The 25689-nt window shown below is 36.0% G+C and overlaps 1 protein-coding gene across 1 annotated transcript; it reads left to right on the top strand.

Moving 5' to 3' along the window:
• The first annotated feature begins 6499 nt into the window (after nt 1-6499).
• LOC123555344 (uncharacterized) lies at nt 6500-23874 on the top strand. The gene is made up of 3 exons (XM_045345994.2): nt 6500-6700; nt 9367-9516; nt 21847-23874. Exons 1-3 carry the CDS (start codon nt 6508-6510, stop codon nt 22056-22058), a joined length of 555 nt encoding a protein of 184 aa, XP_045201929.1. The 5' UTR covers nt 6500-6507; the 3' UTR covers nt 22059-23874.
• Nucleotides 23875-25689: the final 1815 nt, after the last annotated feature.

The following is a 25689-nucleotide window of genomic DNA, read 5'->3' as shown; positions in this document are numbered from 1 at the left end:
AGAAGCTAGAGGTACCGCTTAACGGGCGCTGCATTTTACCCCGCTTCCGCCATCCTGGACCAATTCATAATGGTAAACATTTTTTTTTTAAAAGTACCAGTGGAGACAACGATTGCTTAGTAGGATGCGTGAACAAGTAACGCAAGATACGGTATGTACACGAATAAATCAACCCTTTATTTTTATTTTGTGGTCTTGACCTTGGAGCGGCCAGTCTTATCAAACGTCTTATCGTATCGTCAAATTTTGTCTGAACACTTTTATTGATACAAGTAACAAAACACGTTACCAATTTAATCTGTTCAAGATTTTATTTGTAGGCCTACGAGCAGGTATGTTTTCTGCATAATGTGTCCATATTCCAAGAAAACAGATATCACAGACCTACGATCGATTTTAGTCGTACTATGTTTGACAAGTCAGGTCCCTGTGTCTTATGCGCTACACATTGACTCATGATGGTGAATATTTGCAACAAGTTATTTCAGAATCCCTTCATGCATAAAGACGTTATAACCCGGACACGAAAAATGAACCGACTCTATTTTTTAAATTTGACCTCTAAGTGTGACCTTGACCTTAGAGCTAAGGAACTGGTCCGAAGTTTTGCGCGACACATCGTCTCATGATTGAAAACATTTGTGCTAAGCTATTTTAGAATCCCTTCATGCAAAAAGAAGTTATGACACGTATGGTGACTCTCCCCCATTCAAACTTATTATTCCGAAGAAATATTACAAGAGCAAGGGAAACGCCGATATTTAATCAATAAGTCAGTTGCTGCTAACAGGCATACAGTCTTTTACGAAAGTAGCAAACATTTGTGCAGTAGTGCATACAGTCAGGGCATCAAATCCTCTTTCATTGGCGGTTAACAACAAATTGGAGGTTTGAGCAATGATTTTATCTACTTTTACCAAACTATTATTGTTTCTTTATCGAGATTTTTGCCAGCTTTATCTGATGTAACAGCAGGAAGCAGTGAACCTAACCAGTGTACCTGATTCTGTACCAATACTAACATGTTCTCCTCAAGCAGCTGCTCAACTTCTGTACATAAAGCAGAGGTGGAGGGCAAATGATAACAGACATAACGTCTTCTTTCAAATCACTACCGGAAACATAGACCTCCTCAAGGGATCAAACCACTATTGAGAACATAGGCCACCTTAAGGGATCACCTGCCTGCTTAGCACAGTAGGGAAAGTGAAGACTTTATACAGATCGCGGGGTCTTGAGTTCCATCCCCGGATGAGGTGTATGTTCACCGTGACGATTTGAAAACAGACATTCTGTATGAATTCATGCGCCCTCCACCGCTTGATTCGTGTGAAGAAGTTGGCAGTTACTTGCTGAGATCAGTAGGAACTGATATAGAATCCAGGAACACTGGTTAGGTTAACTGTTCACCATTACATAACTGAAAAGCTGTTAACTGTTGAAAAACAGTGCTAAACCATAAAACTAGCTGGCAACTTTATTCGTTTGTGAATGCTGCTTACAGAAGAAGTAAAAAATAGCGTGGTGTAAAATTAAATATGAATATAAAATTTCACTTTAGTAAAAAGGCTGTTCCTACTTTAACCTTCTAAATTTCTAAAATGAATTGGTCATTCAATTTGGGAAGCACTTCTTATTTTTTATTGTTTGCTGAAAATTTACCGACTGAATAGAGAACAGTGCAGACCAAGATCTGCACTCACCGGGGTCGCAAAGGCGAAACCACTTGCCAACAGCAGCCAGCCAGCCTTTAAAGGTTAAAGTAAACCAGTTTGTCAGCTAAAGTGTAAATACATACATCAATCTTATTCCAAAGCTATTTGAAAATTACCATTACCAGACTTCCCTATTTGTATATTTCCCTGTAATTTTATTTGAGGAATACAGTTCTACTTACACCAGTGCGGAAGCGATCCAGCTGGCTTACGGGAGGTCGGTGGTTCTACCCAGGTGCCGGATCTTGATGAAATATTTTACGAAGGGATACACCTCGGGCTCCACAATTAAAGCTGCAAAGTCGCCATATCACCTATACTTGTGTCGGTGCGACATTAAACCTTAAACACATAAGCGTGACACACCTTCTCAATATAGTTAACATTTGTGTCAAATTATTTTTAAATCCCTTGATAAATGGCAGAGTTATTGACTAATACACTACTGATTTCTAAATGTGACCTTGACCTTGGAGCTAGGGGTCTGGGTCTTGCGCATGTCATCTCAAATTTGAGAACATTTATGCCAAGTAATTTTAAAATCTCTTCATCAATGGCAGAATTACGAACCGGAAAGAAACAGACAATGTTAACCTTTAACCTCTAAGTATAAATTTGACTTTAGAGCTAGGGATCTGAGTCTTGCGTTTGACACGGCGTCTTATTAGGGTGAACATTTATGCCAAGTTATTTCAAAATCCATTAATGGATAACATAGTTACATCCCAGATAAGAATTTACATGGACTCACAGACACACGGACGGACAGATAGTGCGATTTTAATATGCCCACCTTCGGTGACATAAAAATATACAAAATGTACATTGTTTGCTATCAGAAAGTAGCGACTGGAACTCTAGCGATCTTAACTGCGACCTTTTAAGTTTGCTAAATCATAACAAGGTTGTAAGCTAAGAAAATATTTAGAAGAAATATCAATCCTCTTAATTCCAGCAACTTTAATTTTTTCATCCTCCTTAATAAGAAAAGCTAATGGGTTCTCTGATTTTTTTTTCAATTTTAAAGATAAAGATCCTGTTGTGAATACCAACTGTACCAGACATATTTATTACTGGTAAGATCTTAATGGACAAGGTTTTGAGTTGAATGTGATCCCTTATGAGTACAAAGACGGGTACAAACAACTAAAGTTTGGTTGAAACTATGGTATAGTGACGACTCACGGTATAGTGACGACTCACGGTACACACGAACAGTCTATAATCTCTGATTCTCATAAACTCAGATTTACACTCACATCCAAAAATCCTGCATAGGTAGCCAAAGTCAAATGTTTAGAATCATCAGTAATTCTTAACTTTTCTGTTAAATAAATCAACTAAGGTGCTGGGAAACAAGCTATGTTTTTAACATTATCTTAAAAACAAGTACGAAATGAATATTACCAAGATTAGAACGCTAGCCAGGGTACTGTTTGACGTAAGTAACTCTTCCTTTGAAAATCATGTTTGTCCACTGTATCAATGTCACTAAAATAAACACTACTTTGTTTGAACGTGGAAGATAAATGAAACAGGAAATCATTCAGGTATTAAAGAAAGTATCTCTTTTATGATAAGCTATTAGCTTCCTCTTGTCTGTGAATGTCCTTTGAGTTACATAAAGTAAATACAGAAAAGTCAGATCAAGTTTGACTAATATCAGACAGCACTGCAACATGCCTTCGAAAATTTGTAGCAGACACCTACATGTACAAAATTTTTTTAACTTGTAATATTTTTATGATGTTTTGTTCTTTATGCTAGTATAATATCTCTCTAACGTGTAGTGCTATTTGAAAAGCAAGGATATATATTCTATAGGAAACAAACAACATTCCAAGAGTGAGTGCTAAATCCTTTCCGCACATGTAACGTAATAAAACGTATTAGCGTCTGATGGTCCGTTCACGCTTCCGTAGAATCAACATTTATTTCACGAAATTCATTTCTTGTTTTTTTTTCTGAAATGTCTAGGTCTACAGCTATCAAATACGGAAATATCTTGTATCTGAGGCATATACTGGCGCTTTCAGACAACATCAAAAAGGATCTTTTCAGCGATTTGATGAAGTTCCAAAAACTCTGCGTACCCTTGCTTTGTTACGGACCCCTTTGGGATATGTGTTTATTCCGAGTTCAAATACGTGTTCGTAGATGGAATGCTGACATGCCGTGCTTAAAACCCACCGGGTATTTTCAAATTGTTAGAAAATGCTGAAAATTGACTCCCTATTAGCAAAATCAATCAGTCAATCAACAGAAAAAATGAATAAATAAAATTTAAAAGATAAAGTCCACGCGCATATATTTTGATATTTTGACGGGGTGACCTCTGTGCATGACCCTTGGCAATCGACCAATGCAAAAGCGACGTTTAGCATGTCTTACTTCCGGAAATGGCTGTCATTTTATGCAAGACAAATACCTATGCTATATGCACGAACGTCGTAAAAGGTCGGAATACTTAGGGCGATGAGAATACCCGAGGCGTGTCGCAACCCAAGTCGAAGTCATTCAGATCTATAGCTATAGATCGAACTGTACACTGATATGAATACTTAGTGACAGAACTATAATTTGGAAATATAAAATGCTGCTGTCGGTTTCCACGTTAGAGATCATCAAAAAAAAAAAAAAAAAAAAAAAAACGTCGATAAACTCACAACGTCTAACTCGACAACAAAATGCACCAGCCTCTTGTTGCTTTTTTAGATTTTTGAGGAATGGATGTTTCCAGAAGCAGTTGGTTTAAAGGACCTTGTACACCTAGATGCGTCATCCCAATACGGAAGACAAGATAAGTGCAATCAAACAATGATTTCAAATCATTTAATTGTCAATGATCAATGATATGAACATTTTACACCTTTTATGCGTAAACAAAATGTTTGTTTCCGGTAACATGCTCGGAAAAATAGAGTAGGTAGGTCAGTTTTTATACATTTTTTATTTTTTTATTATTAAGTAGGGCCTTTCGGAAATTATTTTTGTGTCTAAACATGAATACAAATAAGGGGTTTATGCCTTTAAAGCATCAGTATGTTGATTTCCAACATCACTGACCATGTTTAAAGCATAAAAAGTGCAGGTTTTACAAAAATTCTCCAAGGCCATAAAAACATTTAGGGTCGGGCTAAAATTTAGGATAGGTCGGAATCCGGAAACAAACACTTTTGTAGGCCTTATACTCTTTCAAAAAGGAAGCAAATATACGTTTATCACTTGAAACAATGAATATTCGTTTGCTGATAAATATTACTTATTGTTTTATTTGTACAACAGTATGTTTTATGATAATAGCCGTATTACTTGCTGAGGTAACTTGGTTATTGTTATCAACAGGAATGATAACGACTTAAAGGGCAATACGATTTTGATTTATGTTTCAAAATTATTTGTACAAAATAAAAACACTATCAAGTAATTTATAAAGCATATGCATGGAAATCAACTGAGCCCAAAATTCCGTTTCTGGGAAACTAAAATATTTGTCTAACGCAAAACGTCTGAAATTAAGTTAACGATAGCGCATTACAAAGCGTTAAAGTTTATTTAGCGATTGTATGTTGTTGTTGTTTTTTTTTCAAATTGTACATGTATCTGGATTACCCATATCTCTCGTGAACAGATTCAGTCAAACCGAGTCTGCTATAATTTTGCTTGGTTGCTTTTTATGTTAATGGTTTCCATTGGAGTATGAATTAGTGAAGTGCAACATTTCCGTGGTCAATGTGATTCATTGAATTGCATGTGGACCCAAGATCACAATACTAGATTGACTGCGCTTGTTTTAATCTACTAAGCGGTGAATTTTTACCGCACGTTGTCGTGATAAAGCGTGCGTTCTAACAATCAGCATTAATGAACGATTTTCTAGTGTTGAAGATTGATATAGCTCCAAAAAATATTTTTCTATCATGTAAATGTCAGATGACAAAACGGTAGATATAAGTTATGACACGTAGCTATAGGTAATTTTATTCTGGTATGGTATGAGATAAATATTTTTTTTTGTTTAATGTACGTGAGGAGTGTTCGGACGCATGATCATTTTTCCCATACATTCTAACACCACAATTCATTTTGTATTTCTTTTGTACATGAATCAAATGTAGAAACATTTTTTCAGAGAAACCAAATGTCATAATGCTATTTCTTTTTAAAGCACATTATTGTACATGATTCTTGTGAAATGAGCCGCACCGTAAGAAAACCAACATAGCGCATTTGCGACCAGCATGGATCCAGACCAGACTGCGCATGCTGTTCGCTAACGATTTCTCGAATAGCAACAGACTTAGGAAGCGAACGGCATAGATCCTGCTCAAACTGCGCGGACGCGCAGACTGGTCTGGATTATTGCTGGTCGCATATGCACTATGTTGGTTTTCTCATGGTGCGGCTCAAATTATTATGTTGTTGGATGAAGCAATTCGAATATACTGGATGATGTTTATATATTATAAGCTTAATTAGGTAAAACTTATGTGTATGACAAATTAACCTTTACCCTGCTAAATTTCTAAAATGGACCGGTCCTTCATTCAATTTCGGCAATTCCATTTTATTATTCGGAGGGGTGTTTACTGAAAATTTACTGACTGAATAGCGAACAGTGCAGACAACGATCAGACTTCACTGGTCGCAAAGGCAGAATCACTTGCCGCCAGCAGGCTAACTAAGGTTAAGAACCTAACCCGACAGATCTTTTTTGGCCTAATAATCAACTATATAATCTTTACACTCGAATCAAAACTGGTTAGCGCAACACAAATGATAAATACTCACAATGGTGAACAAATCTGACACTTTTTGGTGGTCTGCTTTCTTTTCTATTGTTTTCACTGTTCATTCTATAGCATTTTTTACACCTAAATGGATATCGACCGACACGTGTGATTCATGTGGACTGTTTTATCACTGTTGTCTCAGTGATGGCCGGTGTGGACTGTATAACATAAATGAAACTGGAACAGATATAGGTGCGTTGTACATTTGTTAAAATCTAACTTTGATCACAACATATATTCAATGGGACTGTTTTTAATGTTGGATAGAGTTAGATTACGTATTTAAAGCCAGAATTTGCTCTCTTTTTTTTCATAACAATGATTAATTGCACAGGATTTTATGTGAATCAATATATTTATACATTGTTTGGTCATATCTTTCACAAAAACATTCTAGAGCCTCCGTGGCCAAGCGGTTAAGGTCGCTGACTTCAAATCACTTGCCTCTCATCGATGTGGGTTCGAGCCTCACTAGGGGCGTTGAATCCTGCATGTGAGGAAGCCTTTGAGCTGGCTTATGGAAGGTTGGTGATTCTACCAGAGTGCTTGCCAGTGATGAAATATTGCATGGAGGGGTAACGGTGGTCTTCCTGCACCATCAAATCTGAAAAGTCTCCATATAAACTATACAATAGTTTCTGCATCGGTGCGGTGGCGGTGTTTAGAACATCCTAATTTGATATTTCTTCTTCGAGGTTTCTATAAAAAGTTGTACTACATGAAGATTTCTCTGGTCGGACGTATTACACCCAAACGACTGAAATCTATAATTTATTATTTCGCAGGAAAAACCATTACGTTGACAACCTCAAAATTGACGATTTTTGATATTCACCCTTAAAATTGTACAAAGCCTTTAAATAATTTAGCCGCACCATGAGAAGACCAACATAGCGGCTTTTCGACCAGCATTGATCCAGACCAGCCTGCGCATCCGCGCAGTCTGGTCAGGATCCATGTTGTTCGCTTACGGTTTCTCTAATTACAATAGGTTTTGAAAGCGAACAGTTGGTCGCAAAGCCACTATTTTGGTTCATCATCATCATCATCATCTTTGATAATGGCAAGCAGTCCTGTTGGACTATAATGGCCATGCGTGGGGGTTAGTAAAGTGAAAGATTATCAAGCCTCCCAAGCTACTCAATCCACCCAGGAGGACATTGACAATGTGATAAAAAATAGTGCAAAAACCTACTCAAGCCCTTAAAGCCTATACATTGCATAATCTACTATGTACATGGTGAAGAAACAAGAGAGTTAGTACTGTTAAAAGATAAAAGCATATATGTACTGTCTAGGGGATGTGTGGTAACACAGTCAGTCCCGACTTAAACACAGCGTTTGAGTCAGCACTGACTAAGTGCACCGGCAGTGAGTTCCATTCAACTATTGTCCTAGGGAAAAATGAGTACTTTATGTAGTCAACTGATGAGTGTGGTATATGATATGCTAGTTGATGGTGATGTCTGGATGTTCTTAATAGTGGATCCATATATTGTAAAGGTATTATGTCAACAAGCCCATAATGTATTTTATGGAAGAGGCTAAGACGGATGTTCTGTCTTCTGCGCTCTAAGGACTCCCATTGTAATTGCTGTAGTAATTGTGTTACAGTACCCGGCGACTTTGAATAGTTGTTGGTAACAAACCTAGCGGCCCTCTTTTGTACATTTTCTAATTTCTGCTTGTCATTTAATTGATAAGGGTCCCAAACAGAAGCACAGTATTCCAAGGAAGGTCTGACTATTGATTTGTAGGCTGCTGCTTTAGTTTCAGGTTTGGCAGAATGTAGATTTCGTTTTAAGAACCCAAGATTTTGACTGGCCTTATTTGTTATTTTGCTAATGTGTGGAGACCAAGAGAGATTAGATGAAAGTTCCACACCGAGATAGGTAGCTTGTTTGACCTCAGACAAGGGTTGGCTGTGAAGAAAGTAGTCAGTCATGACTGGTTTAGATCTAGGTGGGGTAATGTGCATGATGTGGCATTTGTCTACGTTGAAGGCCATCCTCCACTTCCTCTCCCACCCTGCCAGTCTGTCCAGATCTGCTTGAAGGGTATGTGAGTCCACAGCTGAGCGTATTACTCTATAGATGATACAGTCATCAGCAAACAGTCTCACATCCGAACGAACACTGGCAGGGAGGTCGTTTATGTAGAGAAGAAATAGAAGAGGCCCTAAAACGGAACCCTGGGGGACACCAGAATCAACTGTGGCTACAGACGACATAGCACCATCAACAACTACTTTCTGCGTTCTATTACTGAGAAAGGCTTTTATCCAGTGATGAGCATTGCCTCTGATACCATAAAATTTAAGCTTGTGGAGGAGTCTTCTATGGTCTACTACATCAAAAGCTTTACTAAAATCCATTATAGCGACATCAACCTGGCCTTCCTTTACAGACTTGACAAGATTTGGTTTTCTCATTGCACGGCTCATTTAGTTGAGTATCCAAGTTCCCTGTGTATGTTCGTACATGGGCGATTTTATATTTATATATTCCTTTGGAATATTTGAATAGCATTTATCATTGTGCTGATTCATTCATTTCATTATGTTACAACATAATGTTATGTAATCCTTGAATGCAGACGAAAACAGCACCTCTTGTATGACTGTCATACATACAAACATGTGAATTTTTTTGATAAAAACCGCCATAATTTTCGCGAAAAAACTCTTGAAAACTGGTGTTAGTTCAGATCACTATTTTGTATAATCTACTCTAAACCAAACTAGTCTGTGTGATATCTCTCTGTTTTCATAATTTCTACTAGATCTTATATTCGTAAAAAGTATTATAACTATCAAGTTGTGGCATTTTAATTGTCACTTTTTCTATTTTCTTTTTCAGTCCCTCCTCCTGTATTTAACTACCTTCTACCTATGGAAGCATTCGCCTTCAGTGTATATGTTCTCAATCTATGTTTTATGATCATTGCTTGGAAAAAGGAAAGTGTTCGAACACATGTATTCGTCGGAATTCTTGTGTACATCATTGTAGGTAAGTCGAATGAAGAAAAGGTAAACTGCGAAAAAGAAAGAAAATGTCATTGTGTAAAAATCAAATGAACCGCGCCATGAGAAAACCAACATAGTGGGTTTGCGACCAGCATGGATCCAGACCAGCCTGTGCATCCACGCAGTCTGGTCAGGATCCATGCTGTTCACTTTCAAAAGCCTGTTGGACTTAGAGGAACTGTTAGCGAACAGAATAGATCCTGACCAGAGTGCGCGGATGCACAGGCTGGTCTGGATCTATGCTGGTCACAAAGTCACTATGATAGTTTTCTCATGGCGCGGCTCATATGACAGGATAACAAGGTTAAAGGTTATTGATCCGTAATGACACTGGGCAATTTCCGTGGATGACGTAATTTCTTTTTGCAAGTTTCGGCAGTCTTCGGGCATCAGTGTAGTTGATCATGAATGCGCACATCACTTTCCTACGGTGTTCCGTTTGGACAATCGTGACTTATTATTTAATCCTAAACCCGCGATGCATGATGGCGCGATGATGAAACAACGATGGTACGATGGTGAAAACGCGATGGCACGATAATGAAATGGCGATGGTGCGATGGTACGATGATGAAATGTCGATGTAATATCGCGTTTTCATCATCGTATCATCGCGTTTTCACCATCGTACCATCGCGTTTTCATCATCGTAACATCGTGCCATCGCGTTTTCACCATCGTACCATCGCGTTTTCACCATCGTGCCATCGCGTTTTTACCATCGTGCCATCGCGGTTTCAACATCGTACCATCGCGTTTTCACCATCGTGCCATCGCGTTTTCATCATCGTACCATCGCGTTTTCACCATCGTGCCATCGCGTTATCACCATCGTACCATCGCGTTTTCACCATCGTGTCATCGCGGTATCACCATCGTACCATCGCGGTTTCACCATCGTGCCATCGCGCTTTCACCATCGTGCCATCGCGTTATCACCGTCATATGGGAAAATTAGACCCATCGTGAAAATCACAACAAAAGCCGATAATTCGTTTGGCCAGGTAAATCGGCTGTCAAGACTGTTCGCTAGTTTTCGGCCTACTCTGTATTTCCGGCCGATGTCTAACCCTTCTTCGCCAATGTACCGTTACATTAATACTTTTGATCATATGGATTTAGGGATATTGTTAAGTCTAATTTACATTAATTAATTATGAAAAAAAGATTTTAAGTAGTTTTTATGTAATCAAATAACTGCACAATTATTATTATGTCGTGAGCGGTGTCCAACTAGCTTAGAACCTTATGCCAGCTCGAAGATCGAAATTCAACTTCATAACTTATCGAATTTTGATCCTAAGCTGCACCTGAAGATCGAAAAAACGTCAAATTTCAAAATAGCTTTTAATTTCGGGCCAGCTCAATGATCGAAATTTATAATATTCCAAAAGCCAAATTTCGATCTCGTATTGAATGAACAGCCTGTTCCAAGATTGATATTGAAATGAGAAAGTCAAATATCGAGCAAGCAATAAGTGTCGAGCCATCTCGAAAATCGTACTTCAAATTTTGAAAAGCTGAATTTCAGTATAATACTGAAAATGCGATCTGCTCAAGATTCAAAGATTAAAAATCGTGCAAGATTGGATACATCGAAATTCAAGTTTTTATGCCCCCGGGATATAGTGATTGTCCTGTCCGTCCGTTCGTTCGTTCGTCCGTCGTTCGTCCGTCCGTACGAGGTTAACCAAATGGGACCGTTTCGTCTAGCATCAATACCCCTTACTAGAATGACTTGATACTAATGCAGATGTAACCTGTGACCATTCCTCATCTTAAAACATCACCTGACTTCAGTTTGACCTTGACCTTGAACTTGACCTCGTTTTGGACTTAGGTTGCTTTGTATCGACAAGGATGCCACCGGGGGTATCAAGCGTTTATTGAACACAGCTCCTTGTTAAAAATCTAAATATATTATTCCCGGTACTTTATTTCAAGCCTGCTCGAATTTTCAAAGCAACAGAATTTAAAACTGGTATTGAATGTGAAACTATCTTTTAAACAGCCAGCTTCCTGGAAAAACTAGTACTGGTGTCATATGAGAGTCATGGTCGTGACCCCTTTGGTGCTCGAACCCACGACCCCTTGGTTGAGCGGCCGACACATTATCCACTGGACGACCGCTTCCCTCACAATATTTGAATTTCGGTCATCCTGCTGGATCTAATTTCAGTTCTGCCTCGAAATTCGACGAATTCTTTTTATTTTAATTTCAATTTCCGAGTCTGTGCGAAATTCTATGTAAGCGAATTTCAACATCATCCTTTCAAAATCTGAATTCTGATTTTCTACTTCTAACTTGCCCAAAATATGCCGCCTCAAATTTCAACGTTTCTTTTTTAAATTTTTAACTTCGATCCTCAAGCTGTTTAAAATTGACTATTGGCTGTAAACCAATCATATTATGGAGCGTCCAAATTAGTATGAAACAATAGCTAAATGAATATAGATTACTAAGTCGTTTGCAAAGGTTTTTAAGCGCACATAAGAATCTATTTATTCTTTGTTATACAGAAGAAATTTCAGCAAATTATCCATATTTTACTATGTTTCTAATTGTAGATAAACAGACATAAAGTATATGCAAAAAAAGACCATTTTCTTTTAAATTCATTTTAAAAATAAACTATTTAAAAGAAAGACAATACATTGAATATTATCACATCTTTTGCAAAGCTAAAATACCTATAGTACTTTTTCCGTGAATTTAAATAAAGTAAAGGGCTCCTCCTTTTAGTAGAGCAGCTAACCCTCAGTTTTAGCATTCAACCTGGCCACCAAAAGTTACAAAATATGTCATATACCAAAATGTTTGGGAGGGTCTGAAGTTTATTGGACTATCGGCATAAATTGCAAATTTTTGGTGCGGACCGAGAAATCCAAGATGGCGTCCAAGATGGCCGCCATTTTAAGTTCTTATACGTAGATTTGAAAATAAGGCTAGTAAATATTTATGAAGAAAACACAAGTGACTTAACCACATTAAAGTATCTAAACTAAGAAAGTGTTAAATAATTGTTATATTCTAGAGGTCACTCAAGGTCATTTCAAGGTCATACTCAAGGTCAAAAGGTCAAAAACGGTCTAAAATCACTGTTTCAGCTACAATCTTTTTTTATTGTCTCCAAACTGAATGACATAATTTGTCATTTCTCATATCAGAGTAGATCTGCGTGTATGACAATTTCATTTGCACTATTTCAGAGGAGTACATTTGGTTACCATGGTTACCATAGTTGAACTAAGTGTGTTTCAATATAGCCGCTATTTCAGATCTATATGGTGGATTCATAATTATACAAGCTTTTAAACTGTCTTTGAAAAGAACAAATGTTACAAACTTTCTTCTATTGTGTGTAGTAAGACGAAGTGTTATGATTTTGGAACTGGTCAATGTCATTTCAAGGTCAATGTCAAAAGGTCAAAATAGCGCAAAATTACATGTTTTTATTTACAAATTGTTTCATTCTTTCGAAAATATACCATTTATATCAGACTAGACCTAGGTCTTCGACATATTCATCAGCAATTTACATGAGGATAGTTCTGGTAACTATAGTAACACCTAAATGTTCTTTACTATGCGCGGTGTAACATTAAATATTGACCCCGTTGAAAATTGACCCCATTGATCAAAATATAATGTTGAAATGTTGGAATGTTGGTGGGATCAATTCTCAACGTTGGAAAAGGACATTTTGATCAAAATTTAATGTTGAAATGTTGACGGGGACAATTCTCAACATTGAAAAAGGACCATTTGATCAAAATTTGATGTTGAAATGTTGACGGGGATCTCAACGTTGAAAAAGGATCCATGCGGTCAATTTTCAACGGGGTCAGTATTTAATGTTACACCGGCATTTAATCTCTATTAGGCAGATTTAGATATACTATGAAGAAAACGCATGTAACAGAAAACCTGTTGTTTTTTCTCAAAGACAGTTTTTAACAAAGATGATATTCTGGTTCATGGTCAATGTCATTGCAGTGTTTTAAGAGGGTCGCCATTTTTTGTCCTTATAGGTCGAGTTAAAAATAAGGCTATTAAATATAAATGAAGAAAACATATGTGACCTAACGGCATACAAGTATTCGAACTTGAAATGTTTAAAACAAATGTTATATTTTTGAAGTCACTCAAGGTCATTTCAAGCTCATACGCAATGTCAAAAACGGTCTAAAATTACCGTTTCAGTTGCAACCTTTTTTTCATTCTGAGACTCCAAACTGAATATCATGACTTTTTTATTTTGAAGAATACACATGTTACAACCGCACTTTGTAGTAAGAATGTTTTTAAAAAATATTATATTTTTGGGACTGGTCAAGGCCATTTTTAAGGTCATATTCAAGGTCAAAGGGTAAAAGTAGCCTAAAACCACCTAAACCATGTACACATTTTCAATATTTTAAGTTACATAAATGTTTATATTAAAGATTGTACATCTGGTTAAACATATAAAATGATACATATTTTGCCCGTTTGGCTGTGCCAAGATCAGGAAGTTAATATATGGTTTCGGTATGCCTTCTGGCCATAATGACCTGGAGGCCATTGTGAATCTAGATGTACCATTAGTAAAAACTAATTTATTTCAGCTTGATTATGATAAAAGCTTAAAGCCTATTTCAGCCACTCTCGAGTCCATCTCCTGGAAAAAACAGTATATCTACCGGTGTCATATAAGCTTGCATGGTCATGACCCCAGTAGGGCTCGAACTCAGAGACCCGGGTTGAGCGGTTGACACATTAACCATTAGACCTATCCCATTTAGAGCAGAACGCACACCTAAGTCGTTTATTGACAATATCATGTTCAACAAATTACCAAAAGTAGCTGAGCAAGTCAGAAGGTTTTTTGTTTACTTTTAACGTAAATTTGGAACTATTTATACTAAGTATATAATACGTTTTAACACCACGGTTGCCTTTAGTGATTTGAAATTTACAAAAGTTAACAACAATATTGACAGATGTTCCTTTTCAAAGTTGAAAATCGTATGTAATAATAGAAATTACATAATTACTTTAATGACTTATGCAACTTTTGATTTTGTAATTGGTATGGTAAACAATCTACGTCCGATTGTTATAATATTGTTATCATGTCTTCTTCAAACATATTAATCATTAAATTATATTACAACATATTGCAGAAATTTTATTATAACGTCAAAAAAAAAACAATTGTGGAGTTTAAAATGTTGTCAATTATATCATTATGTTGTAAAAATAATTTTGAAGTAAACACATGAAACGAAAGAATCTATAAGTGTTTTCAGAAACATAACAGTTTCGAACAAAGTCAGCGTTTTTTTTTCAAAGAGGGAGCCCCAAGAGGGAGACCCAAGTAACTTAGCAGACTATCGGCTTATACCATAAGTTTTGGTAAAGAGTTGTGTCCAATGATTTTGCTCACCTTACGTAATACAACATTCTTCAAGACCACCAACGTGGCTTTCGTGACAACGTCTTTTCTGACTAAACTGATAGTATTGACAGATGAAATCACTAGAAACATTACCATTAATAAACAAACTTGATCTTCCTCGACCTAAGTTTAGTTTTTGAAAAGGTAAACCACTCAAACTTTTCTAAAGGTGTTTGCATGCAATTCCTCGAGTGGCCTGTGGCATTCCTACTCAATAGAAGTCAGTATGTAGCCATGGAGGTGAAGTACCTGTGACATCTGGTGTTCCACAAGACTCTGTCCTTATATATATATATCTTCCATCTCTATCAAGTAACAAATCCGACACATTGTTGTTGATATTGTAATCAATCTTACACAATCTTTCTTAACAAGTTTAAATGGGTAAATGAGTAGGACATGTAGTCAAATCCTTCCACATGCAACACCACAAAAACAACAAGAGCTGTCTGTTGACAACGCGCTAGACTATTCGAAAAAAAATTTGGAAGTATGGGGTCAAAATATTGCAAGAGATTTTTCAGACAAAAGGAGAAAAATAGATAAGACTATTTGTGGATTTGGATGAGTCTTGTACTATATGGCAATGTGTGACCATAATGGTAAGCAAGTGTTCAAAGTTTCAAAGCCATATATTAAACAGTTTAGACAAAATATGGAATGGCATGCAAAAGTAAACTAATTTCTGTGTCAAAGAAGGACCATAACTGAGCAACAGTACATGTCACAGTTATGTGATCTTGCCTACATTTGTAAACTACGATGGTAAACATGTGGTCAAAGTTTCAAAGCCATATGACAAACATGTTTGACAAAATATGGACTGGTATAAAAAAAATTTAACTCATTTCCAAGTCCATAAAGTGCCATAATTCAGCCAAAATAGTTGAACTTTTGCCTAAATATGGAAATCATAATGATAATAAAGTGTTCAAAGTTTCAAAGCCCCATGTCAAATACATGTAGTTTCGACAAAACATGTACGAAAACTGAACCAATATCCAAGTCCAAAAAGGGGAATAATTCAGCCAAAGTATATAACAAAGTTAAGTACTCTTGCCTACAGATAGAGACTAATATATACAAACAAGTGTTCAAAGTTTCAAAGGCACAGGTCAAATAGCTGTTGCAAAACATGGACTTGTACGAAATCTGAACCAATTTCCAAGAACAAAACGGGCCATAATTCAGCCAAAAGACTTGACAGAGTTATGTACTCTTGCTTACTGGTAGATACTGTTATATTAAACATGTGTTCAAAGTTTAAAAGACACATGCAAAATATTTTTTTACTAAATATGGACTTGTACGAAATCTGAACAAATTTTCAAGTCCAAAAAGAGCCATAATTCAGCCAAATTACTTGACAGAGTTATGTACTCTTGCCAAGAGGTAGAAACTAATATATACAAACAAGTGTTCAAAGTTTTAAAGCCATATGTCAAATAGTTGTTTGAAAACATGGACGTATCATTAGAATAGCTTCAAATGCAAATTTAACTTTAGGCTTCATAAAACGAAACATCACAACAGCCAACGAAAATGTCAAAGCTCTACCATATAAACCTTTTGTCAACCCATACATGACATAAATTGAATATACACCTACCATCTGCACCCATACACTCAAGTTAACACACACAAGATTGAAATGGCTCCACATCCCCATTTGGTGAATTTTCCTGCTATACTTTCTTTCAGAAGCCACAAGTTGATTTGAAAAATAGAAAAATGAAATTTAAAAAAAAAACACTGCGTTGTAAGGAATGTTTTTATCTTTTAATCGTACTTATTTCCTAAAATTACATACATTACTTTAACAGATTTTTTATCTTATTGCGCATTCTCACATAGTCTGATATTATACCCATAACTAATAAGCCTGAAAGAGGCTTCAAAAATGGCATTACCAAAGAGATTGAAAATAAGTGTAAAATATATTTCAGAATAATGTTACAAAACAGCCTTATATCATTATATCTACGTATAAACCCAGTCCTTGGTTAGCTTATTTTCTGTCTCGCTACAGGCAGAAGGTTTTCAAAATTTAAAAAAAGAAAAATGTTTACGTCAGTTTTAAGCGTTGGAACTTAGATACAGCTTAAAAATGAAAAATGCGAATATAAGAATATGTCCTTTTGGAAGCGAAACAATTAGATAGTTTAAAAATTGATATAAATGTCATTTTGTATAGTTGAAAACTGATATAATTGTCATTTTGACACTTTAACCTTATTTATGACATAGAATTTATCTTGATTAACCTAGAATGTAACATATTTTTAACAATTGAGTGTAACTATTTGCAAATATATCTCAATTAAAATTGCAAATGAAATTGTCAAACACATACGTCTATTCTGAAATGAAAATTCGTACAATTTAAAAAAAGAATGAAAACGTGTGTACGGTATATTAAAAAAGTGGTTTCTTTATGTTCTTTTTCTGCTATTTTGACCAACTGACCTTGAATACATCCTTGAAAATGATGCTGATCACTCCCAACAATATTACTTTTATAACAAATCTTTCACCACAAAAAATCAAAGGGAGTTTGTAAAATGTGTTTTAGCACACATGTATGTGAATCCACCAACTAGATCTTAATAACAGAAATATTAGAACCATTTTTTTCACCATGGTAACTATGTTAGCCAAATGTACTCCTCTACAAATTGCCATGCATACAAACCTGTTCTAATATGAAAAATGACCAGTTATGTCACAGACTTTGGAGAGAATGTAAAAAGATTGCAGAAAAAATAGTAATATTAGACCATTTTTGACCTTTTGACCTTGCCTACGGCCTTGAACTGACCTTGAGTGACCTCAAATATATAATATGTTTTTAAACATTGTTAGTTTAAATACTTGTATACAATTAAGTTACAGGGTTTTTCTTCATAAATTATTTACATCCTTATCTTTAAATTTACCTATAAAATCCTTAAGTGGCGGCCATCTTGGACGCCATCTTGGATTTCTCGGTCCGCACCAAAAATTTGCAATTTATGCTGGCAGTCCGATAAACTTCAGATCCTGCCAAACATTTTGGTATATGACATGTTTTGTAACTTTTTGTGGATAGGTTACTCATTAACTAAGCCATTTATTAGGTTTTGCTGCTCTACTATTTGCGCTATATAAAATATTTTCACTTCAACGGTTTGAAAAATCGATGGGTCTAATTTTCCCATATGCGTACCATCGCGGTTTCACCATCGTGCCATCGCGTTATCATCATCGTACCATCGTGGTTTCACCATCGTACCATCGCGTTTTCACCATCGTACCATCGCCTTCCGGTTAGACATGCGTAGTCCCGTGTACTTGTATTTTTGTCAACAATAGATGAATGTATTTCAATGTATTTTGTGAGAAGAAATTTACCATTTAGATTCTGCTGTTTTGCAAAATGCTTTACAAAATGTTCACTGCTCAGTTCATTAAAACTGTAAAATCTTCAAGGCCATGTCCTTTGTATTTTATGTATGCATGAAAGTAAATAAAAAGCTGGGTTTGATAGTCACATGGTATTATTCAAACTCAGCTTATCCTTGTTAGGATGTAGAAGGTACATAGTGTGAAAATGAGATTGTATCAAGCCTGTATTTTACTGACACATATACTGTACCATTGCGCATGACCAGCGGAAGGCGATGGTACGATGGTGAAAACGCGATGGTACGATGGTGATAACGCGATTGCACGATAGTGAAAACGCGATGGTACGGTGGTGAAAACACGATGGTACGATAGTGAAAACGCGATGGAACGATGGTGATAACGCGATGGCACGATGGTGATAACGCGATGGCACGATAGTGAAAACGCGACGGCACGATGGTGAAAACGCGATGGTACCATGGTAATAACGCGATGGTACGATGATGAAAACGCGATGGCACGATGGTACGATGAAAAAACGCGATGACACGATGGTACGATGGTAAAAACGCGATGATACGATGATGAAAACGCGATATTACATCGACATTTCACCATTGTACCATCGAACCATAGCGATTGCATCATCGTGCCATCGCATTTTCACCATCGTACCATCGTTGTTTCATCATCGTGCCATCGCGCCATCGCGTTTTTCGTCATCGTACCATCGTGCATCGCGGTTTAGTATTAAAGAAAAAGTCACGATTGTCCAAACGGAACATCGTACTTTCCGTATAACAAACGGAGAATCACGGAGAATAAATAATTTGCCAATTACCATTACGTGTCATTTACCTTCATACAGTCCATAATTTTGAGCCGTGCCATGAGAAAAACCAGCATAGTGCGTTTGCGACCAGCATGGATCCAGATCTGGTCTGGATCCATGCTGTTCGCTATCGGTTTCTCTAATTTCAATAGGCTTTGAAAGCGAACAGGGTGGATCCTGACGGGACTACGCGGAAGCGCAAGCTGGCCAGGATCCATGCTGGTCGCAAACGCATTATGTTGGTTTTCTCATGGTGCGGCTCGTATTATTGCGTAAATGGTTATCATGCAAGAATATACATCATGCGCATCTATATTTTACTGTAATGTTTCATTCATGACACAGCATTTTTACTGTCTATAGCAGATGCGCACATTGACGATACATACCTCAAATGTAAAAGTTCAAAATAGCATTCTTACATGACCCTCATTGCTCACTTCACGGAGAATAAGTTTTCCAATTTCTGAATGGTCGTCAAACCTGGAATTCCACTGAAAGGGTGGTGTCATTGATGGCGTCATAGTCGTCCCTATGGCGTCACACAAAACCATTAATTTTTCTTACTTATTTAAATAAAGACCAAAATGATATCTGTGGTACTTGATCATATCCTAACATATATTAATAGTCACCTTGTATGCATATGCGCAGTTCCTAATACATGCACATGTATCTAGAAAAACACTTAAATTATGAGACTTTTCTCCTGCTACTTGCATCAGTCAATACCATTTCTTGTTTATGAGAAAAATTATCGCATTCATAACTAATAGACATTCGCATGGTAGCGTATACCTGTATTGATTATTATTTATTTGTAAATATTTTTACTTGTTATAAATATACCAACTGGCAAGAGTATAATCTTGTTTCAGTGTAACAATTGACCTTACGCCAGTGTTGATTGACAGGTTCCAACTGACCAATCAGATAACAGACATGATAAGCCTTGTTGTTAGCCGCCATTTTGTCCGTCAAACTTAGTGCCGGACTCGCCAGTCAAAGAATATAAATACCACCGAAAAATGTCCATAATGGTAAAAAGGTGACGTTACGACACCTTTACATCAGACACAGGGAAGATAGTGTAATACTAGAGCGCTTCCCTTTTCCAAATTCACTCTCGGACCTCGAATATTGTCAACGATGTATCAGGCTCTGTGGACGTCCTCAAGAATAGTTGATCTTAAAAATCTTATAAGAGTGTTTAAAAGCAAAGCAATTCGACTTAGCACTCATTGTGTTATAACGTTTTAATTATTTCATTTAAATCAGTGTAAAATTCTATGAAAATTAACTTTCTTATTTAACAAAAGTGCCTAGTATTCTTTATTCAATAGTAAAAATATTCCATCAGTTACCAGAGTAACTGGTATGTACTGATAAAACACAAGTATTTGATGTTCTATATTATTTGAATGGTAACGTGTAAATATTATGCCTTAATGTACCGGAAACATGATTTATGCATTTTTTAAGGTTTACATCAATCTCCCACTGGTGTATGTTAAGTCATACCTGGGTGATAATACAACAAATAATAAACATGATAAAAACTATGATTAATATAAGATTATTTTTAATGAGTCTAATCAACATTTTTCCAGGTGCTCAAAGTTTTGACTTAGCACTCGGTGTGTGATTTCGTTCTAAATTTCATTTTAATAGACAGCGTAAACTTCGTCTAAAATTCCAGAAAAAATAGCATATTTCGTATAAAGAAGATATGTTCTTAAACAAAAAATTATACATTCATTCTGTATACTTTATAAAGAAATTTGGTAGGCTCAAACATTGTTTTAAGCTGCGATGCGCCGGTATATGTCTTGAAATTTGAGTATGGACTATATCATCGCTTTGGACTATATCTTATTTATTTATCATTTACACGTTTTAATTCTAATAAGAGAACTTTGTTTACTTATACTTAAAACACATCATGTCTAAGTATTACACATTAAATGCTATGTATCTGAATAATGTTGAACAATGATATGAGCATCTTAAATGAGTTCCGGTATTTCGAAATCCGACGTTTCTTAAATGACACAAGTGACGATTTTTACATGTAAATTACCTTATTTTAATTTATCTAATTATTTTGAAATAGGATTAAGAATCCACAGTCTGATTTCAACCTTAATTAATAAAAATTAATGTTCTAGTCTGCTTAATATAGTCATACCCTACATGATTTCCGGGAGATCGAAATTTGACGTTTCTATAATGAAAAAGAAACGGACAATTAAAAAAACCCCACAAAATCAGCTATAATGGTTTCAGAGATTTCCGTCTTTTTTACGTGTTTTCCGCTCGGCCCCCTGCCTTGTTTAGTTTTCCTCATACTCGGGTGCAGTTCCCGGCTTTTAACAACAACGTATCGTTGTTTTTTGTAGAATTTATGTTTCGCTACAGAACATCCACTTATTAACGATTGTGTTTTGTCTTTTCACTTTAGAAATACGTGTGAATTGAGGTAGCGTACGCCGAAATCAACTAGAATGTCCGGCAAAATATTTCTGCCGTCGCCATTTGATTCCTTTGTTTGTCGGGCCTGGCATGAATTGTTCCCCCTGAAAACTGGTAGGCGTGGCTACAGGCTATCTGGCGTAAGGTCAATAGTAGCCCGTTTTCTATATTATAATTTCAGCTGTTCTCGCCTTGCTCAGCTTACTTTTATTGATTGGCGTCACTGACCCTTCTAATTTCGGATACTCTTATTGGACGGCACTCGTTTCCAGATTGCCGGTGCTGTTATTACTGAAAGAAATTTATCATCAAAGAACGGCAGGTGAGGGAGCTGTCAGTGCGGAAGAAGTTCTACTTGTCAATCAACCCTTGATGACGTTGTCAAAAGCTTAAATGTAATGCATCATGAGAAAACCAACATAGTGCGTTTTCTACCAGCATGGATCCAGACCAGTCTGCGCATCCGCGCAGGTTGGACAGGATCCATGCTGTTCGCTTTCAAACCCTGTTACAAATAGAGAAATTGTTAGCGAACAGCATGGATCCTGACCTGAGCTGGTCGCAAACACACTATGTTGATTTTCTCAGGGCGCGCCTCAAATGTAATGCTTCACATTCAAATGCGAACATGTTAGTTACGTTGTTTATACAATGTAACTGATTATAGTGATTTTTTTAAATTCCAATGAATGATATGTAATGGAAAAAAAAACAGACTGAACATGGACTGGAAGCTTATTAACAAGCATAAGGAGAGATCGTGTTTGTATACAACTCTGCTGTATATTCTATTTTTAGAACAGATAAGACAGTGATCGGATGGGCAAACGCCGAACGTCCATGTTTTTTTTGTTTTTGTTTTTTTTTTTGTAAACAGTGATGTTTTCTAAGGGCCTAAACTTTCTTAAAACATAAATTTTATCAATAATTTTTGGATCAATGGAAATGTTATAAAACAGGTAATTTGTTGGTTACTTTTTATTATTATTTCGAAATAAAATGGACTGATAATAAACGCTTAACTTAGTGTTTCACCAAAAGTTTGAAAATCACTACGCCGCTATTAAAAATCAAAGCATAGAAATGTTTGATGGTTGCGGGTTTTTGGTAGATTTATTTCCTGTTTTAATGCCAGTCTATGAATATACATGAATTAGAAAGAAACACAAATTTAATTCGCCTCATATCAAAGATGAACTCTGCCCGATCAAGCTTGTGATGTAAACATGGGCTGGAATACCTTATCATTGATAGATCTTACATAATCTAAATGGTCAGTGTAAGTGGATACAGGTAATAAGAACAGCATGTTCATTGATAGATCTTATATAATCTAAATGGTCAGTGCGAGTGGATACAGGTTGAATAAGAACTGCTTGTTCATTGAAAATTTATCCACATTGTTCATGAATGGGACAATTTTGTGTAGCACATGAACATCCTTTGGATGTAATTCGGAATAAAAAAAAAGATGCTATGATTGTCATAAATACAGTTTAACTTTGGTAGCGGGATAAACCCGCAGCCAGTAAATGTCATTTGGAACGACTATTCATTTAAAAAATATATCTGAATGCAAAAATATGAAAATTGTAAGTATTTTAAAACTTTTTTGAATTTTGAAAATCCATAAATGTGCGAAAAAGTTATTGAAAATTAAAATTTCAGATCCCATACACAAATGATGTTAAAACATTTGTTTTGCCCACCGCCAGATAAACAGATGTTAATGCGTCACGGCGATCTTTCCTATTCTGTTACATTCACCACTATTTCTTCATTCCCTCCTTTACACATAATTATTGTATTTTTTTGTATGGCTCATGGCCTTATAGGCTTTGTCTATCATACATTTAAATTTCAATGACTTTTCAACCAGAAATCATTCAAGTCGTCGAAGAGTTCTAAACAGATGAAATCATTATTTAATCACATAACATGACACAAATAAACATGTATGAGCTATGAGCAAGTAAAGTAAGTTTACTATTAATAATAAGCTCACTTTACCAGATGCTCAAATATAAATATTACAAAATTATTAGTTTATAGTTGATTTGATGTTTGATTTTGTTATTTGGTCGAGAACTGTTGTACTTGCCAGATTAATGATTACTTTATTAACTTATCTTTACATTATTTCTTACAAAACAAGAAACAATCATCATTCGTTATAAAATTATGATGTGTGCAACAAACGAAAAAAAATAAATTATAGTTATTTATGATTCCTTAATGTAAACTCCGTCTTGATTTCTAATCTTGGTTATTTTAAAAGAAGAAACGCTCGAGCTTAAACTTTAAATAATGATAAACTTGTCTTCTATGCAATGAAAGAAAACGATTCCATCTCGACCAAGGTCAGCTTGCAAATTTGGCGCCCGTACACAACATAGTAAACATAAAGCCTGGTTCAATTTGACTGACCAGAACTCCGCTTAACTTAGTAAATGAATATCCTTTTCTAAATCCGGGGATAACAGATGTTTTTCGTGTTATAACATCTGCAGAATCCCAAGGGATTGGTTGATGCCCGAGCCCGGTAGAGCGGGGGTACCAACGTTTCCCGAGGGATTCTGAAGATGTAACAACACAAAATGAACAAGCGTTAATACTGTTCTAGCATAAAATGCGTAAAAATTAATAAACGAATAAATTATCCATCAACGTCATTAAATTTTCACGAAACGCGCTGTGACGTCTGCGTTGTTTTCTTTTCACGTTGAAATTCTGTTTGAATTATCCTTTTTGGGGCCGTAATGCGTTTATGCTTTTGCCACAGAACGCGCATATCGAAAGGTGTTTTAACAGCACGTGAGGGCGAGAACCATAATTCTCCGGCCCCCGAATAGTGTCAAGAAGATCAGTTTTATGCTAGAATATGAATTTATAGACAGTTCTCTTAAAATCAAGTTATTCCAAGCTAGATTTTCGATCAACGGAAAATTGTACACTTTCAGTCGTCCGTTAATTTTTCCACAAAGGTAATGTAGGGTACAGTGCACTAAATGATTTATCATCACAAAGTTAATGTAGGTTATAGTGCACTAAATGATTTTGAATCATAAAGTTAATGTAGGGTATAGTGCACAAAATAATTTTGATCACAAAGTTAATGTAGGGTTTTATGCACTATATGATTCTGATTAGAAAGTTATTGCAGGGTAATGTGCACTAAATGATCTATCATCACAAAATTACTGTAGGGTATAGTGCACTAAATAATTTTTATCACAAAGTTAATGTAGGGTTTTATGCACTAAATGATTCTGATTAGAAAGTTATTGCAAGGTAGTGTACAGTAAATGATCTATCATCACAAAATTACTGTAGGGTATAGTGCACCAAATAGTTTTGATCACAAAGTTAATGTTGGGTATAGTGCACTAAATGATTCTTCATCTGTATTCATTTAATATAATATCAGTGAATTTACTCAAATGAAGACGAAAGTCAAGACTGCGTCAGTCTTTCTGGCAGGAACGGATCCTGATATTGGTCGAGTTGGTCGAGCCAATCAGAAGACGTATCGTTTCGGGATGATGTGATTAACCGATGAAATTAAAGGAATCTTAAAGCGACTGGCCTCCAGATCGTTCGACAACAAACAAATTTTTTACGGATATCTTGAAATATATGCTGTATTTCTTAGAAGGCTTTAACAATGAAACTATATGTTACGGAAACACATGAGAATTTGCTGTTTTACTCCTTTTTACGATGATAATCGAAAAGCGTTTGTCACGCTTTCACTCAAGGTAAACTGTCTCGATTATAAATATCTATATTTTAAAATCATACTTCACTACTTCAGCTATAGCACTATTGGTTACGACGACGGGAAAATGTCTTTATTCGTTGCCGCGGCGTTCCGGGATTCAATTCCCGACGCGGTCACCTTTTTTTTTCCTGATTTGATTATTATTTGAATATTTTAAAATATATATCTTAGTAACATATTTTAGACAAAGTTATTAACTCCTTTAAATTGGTATTAATATTCTGATTTAGTTTTGTGTGATAA

This window comes from Mercenaria mercenaria, chromosome 6, assembly GCF_021730395.1.
Source record: "Mercenaria mercenaria strain notata chromosome 6, MADL_Memer_1, whole genome shotgun sequence".
Lineage (NCBI taxonomy): Eukaryota > Metazoa > Mollusca > Bivalvia > Venerida > Veneridae > Mercenaria > Mercenaria mercenaria.
Note: the sequence above shows the minus strand (reverse complement) of the source record. Positions and strands in the feature narration are given on the sequence as shown.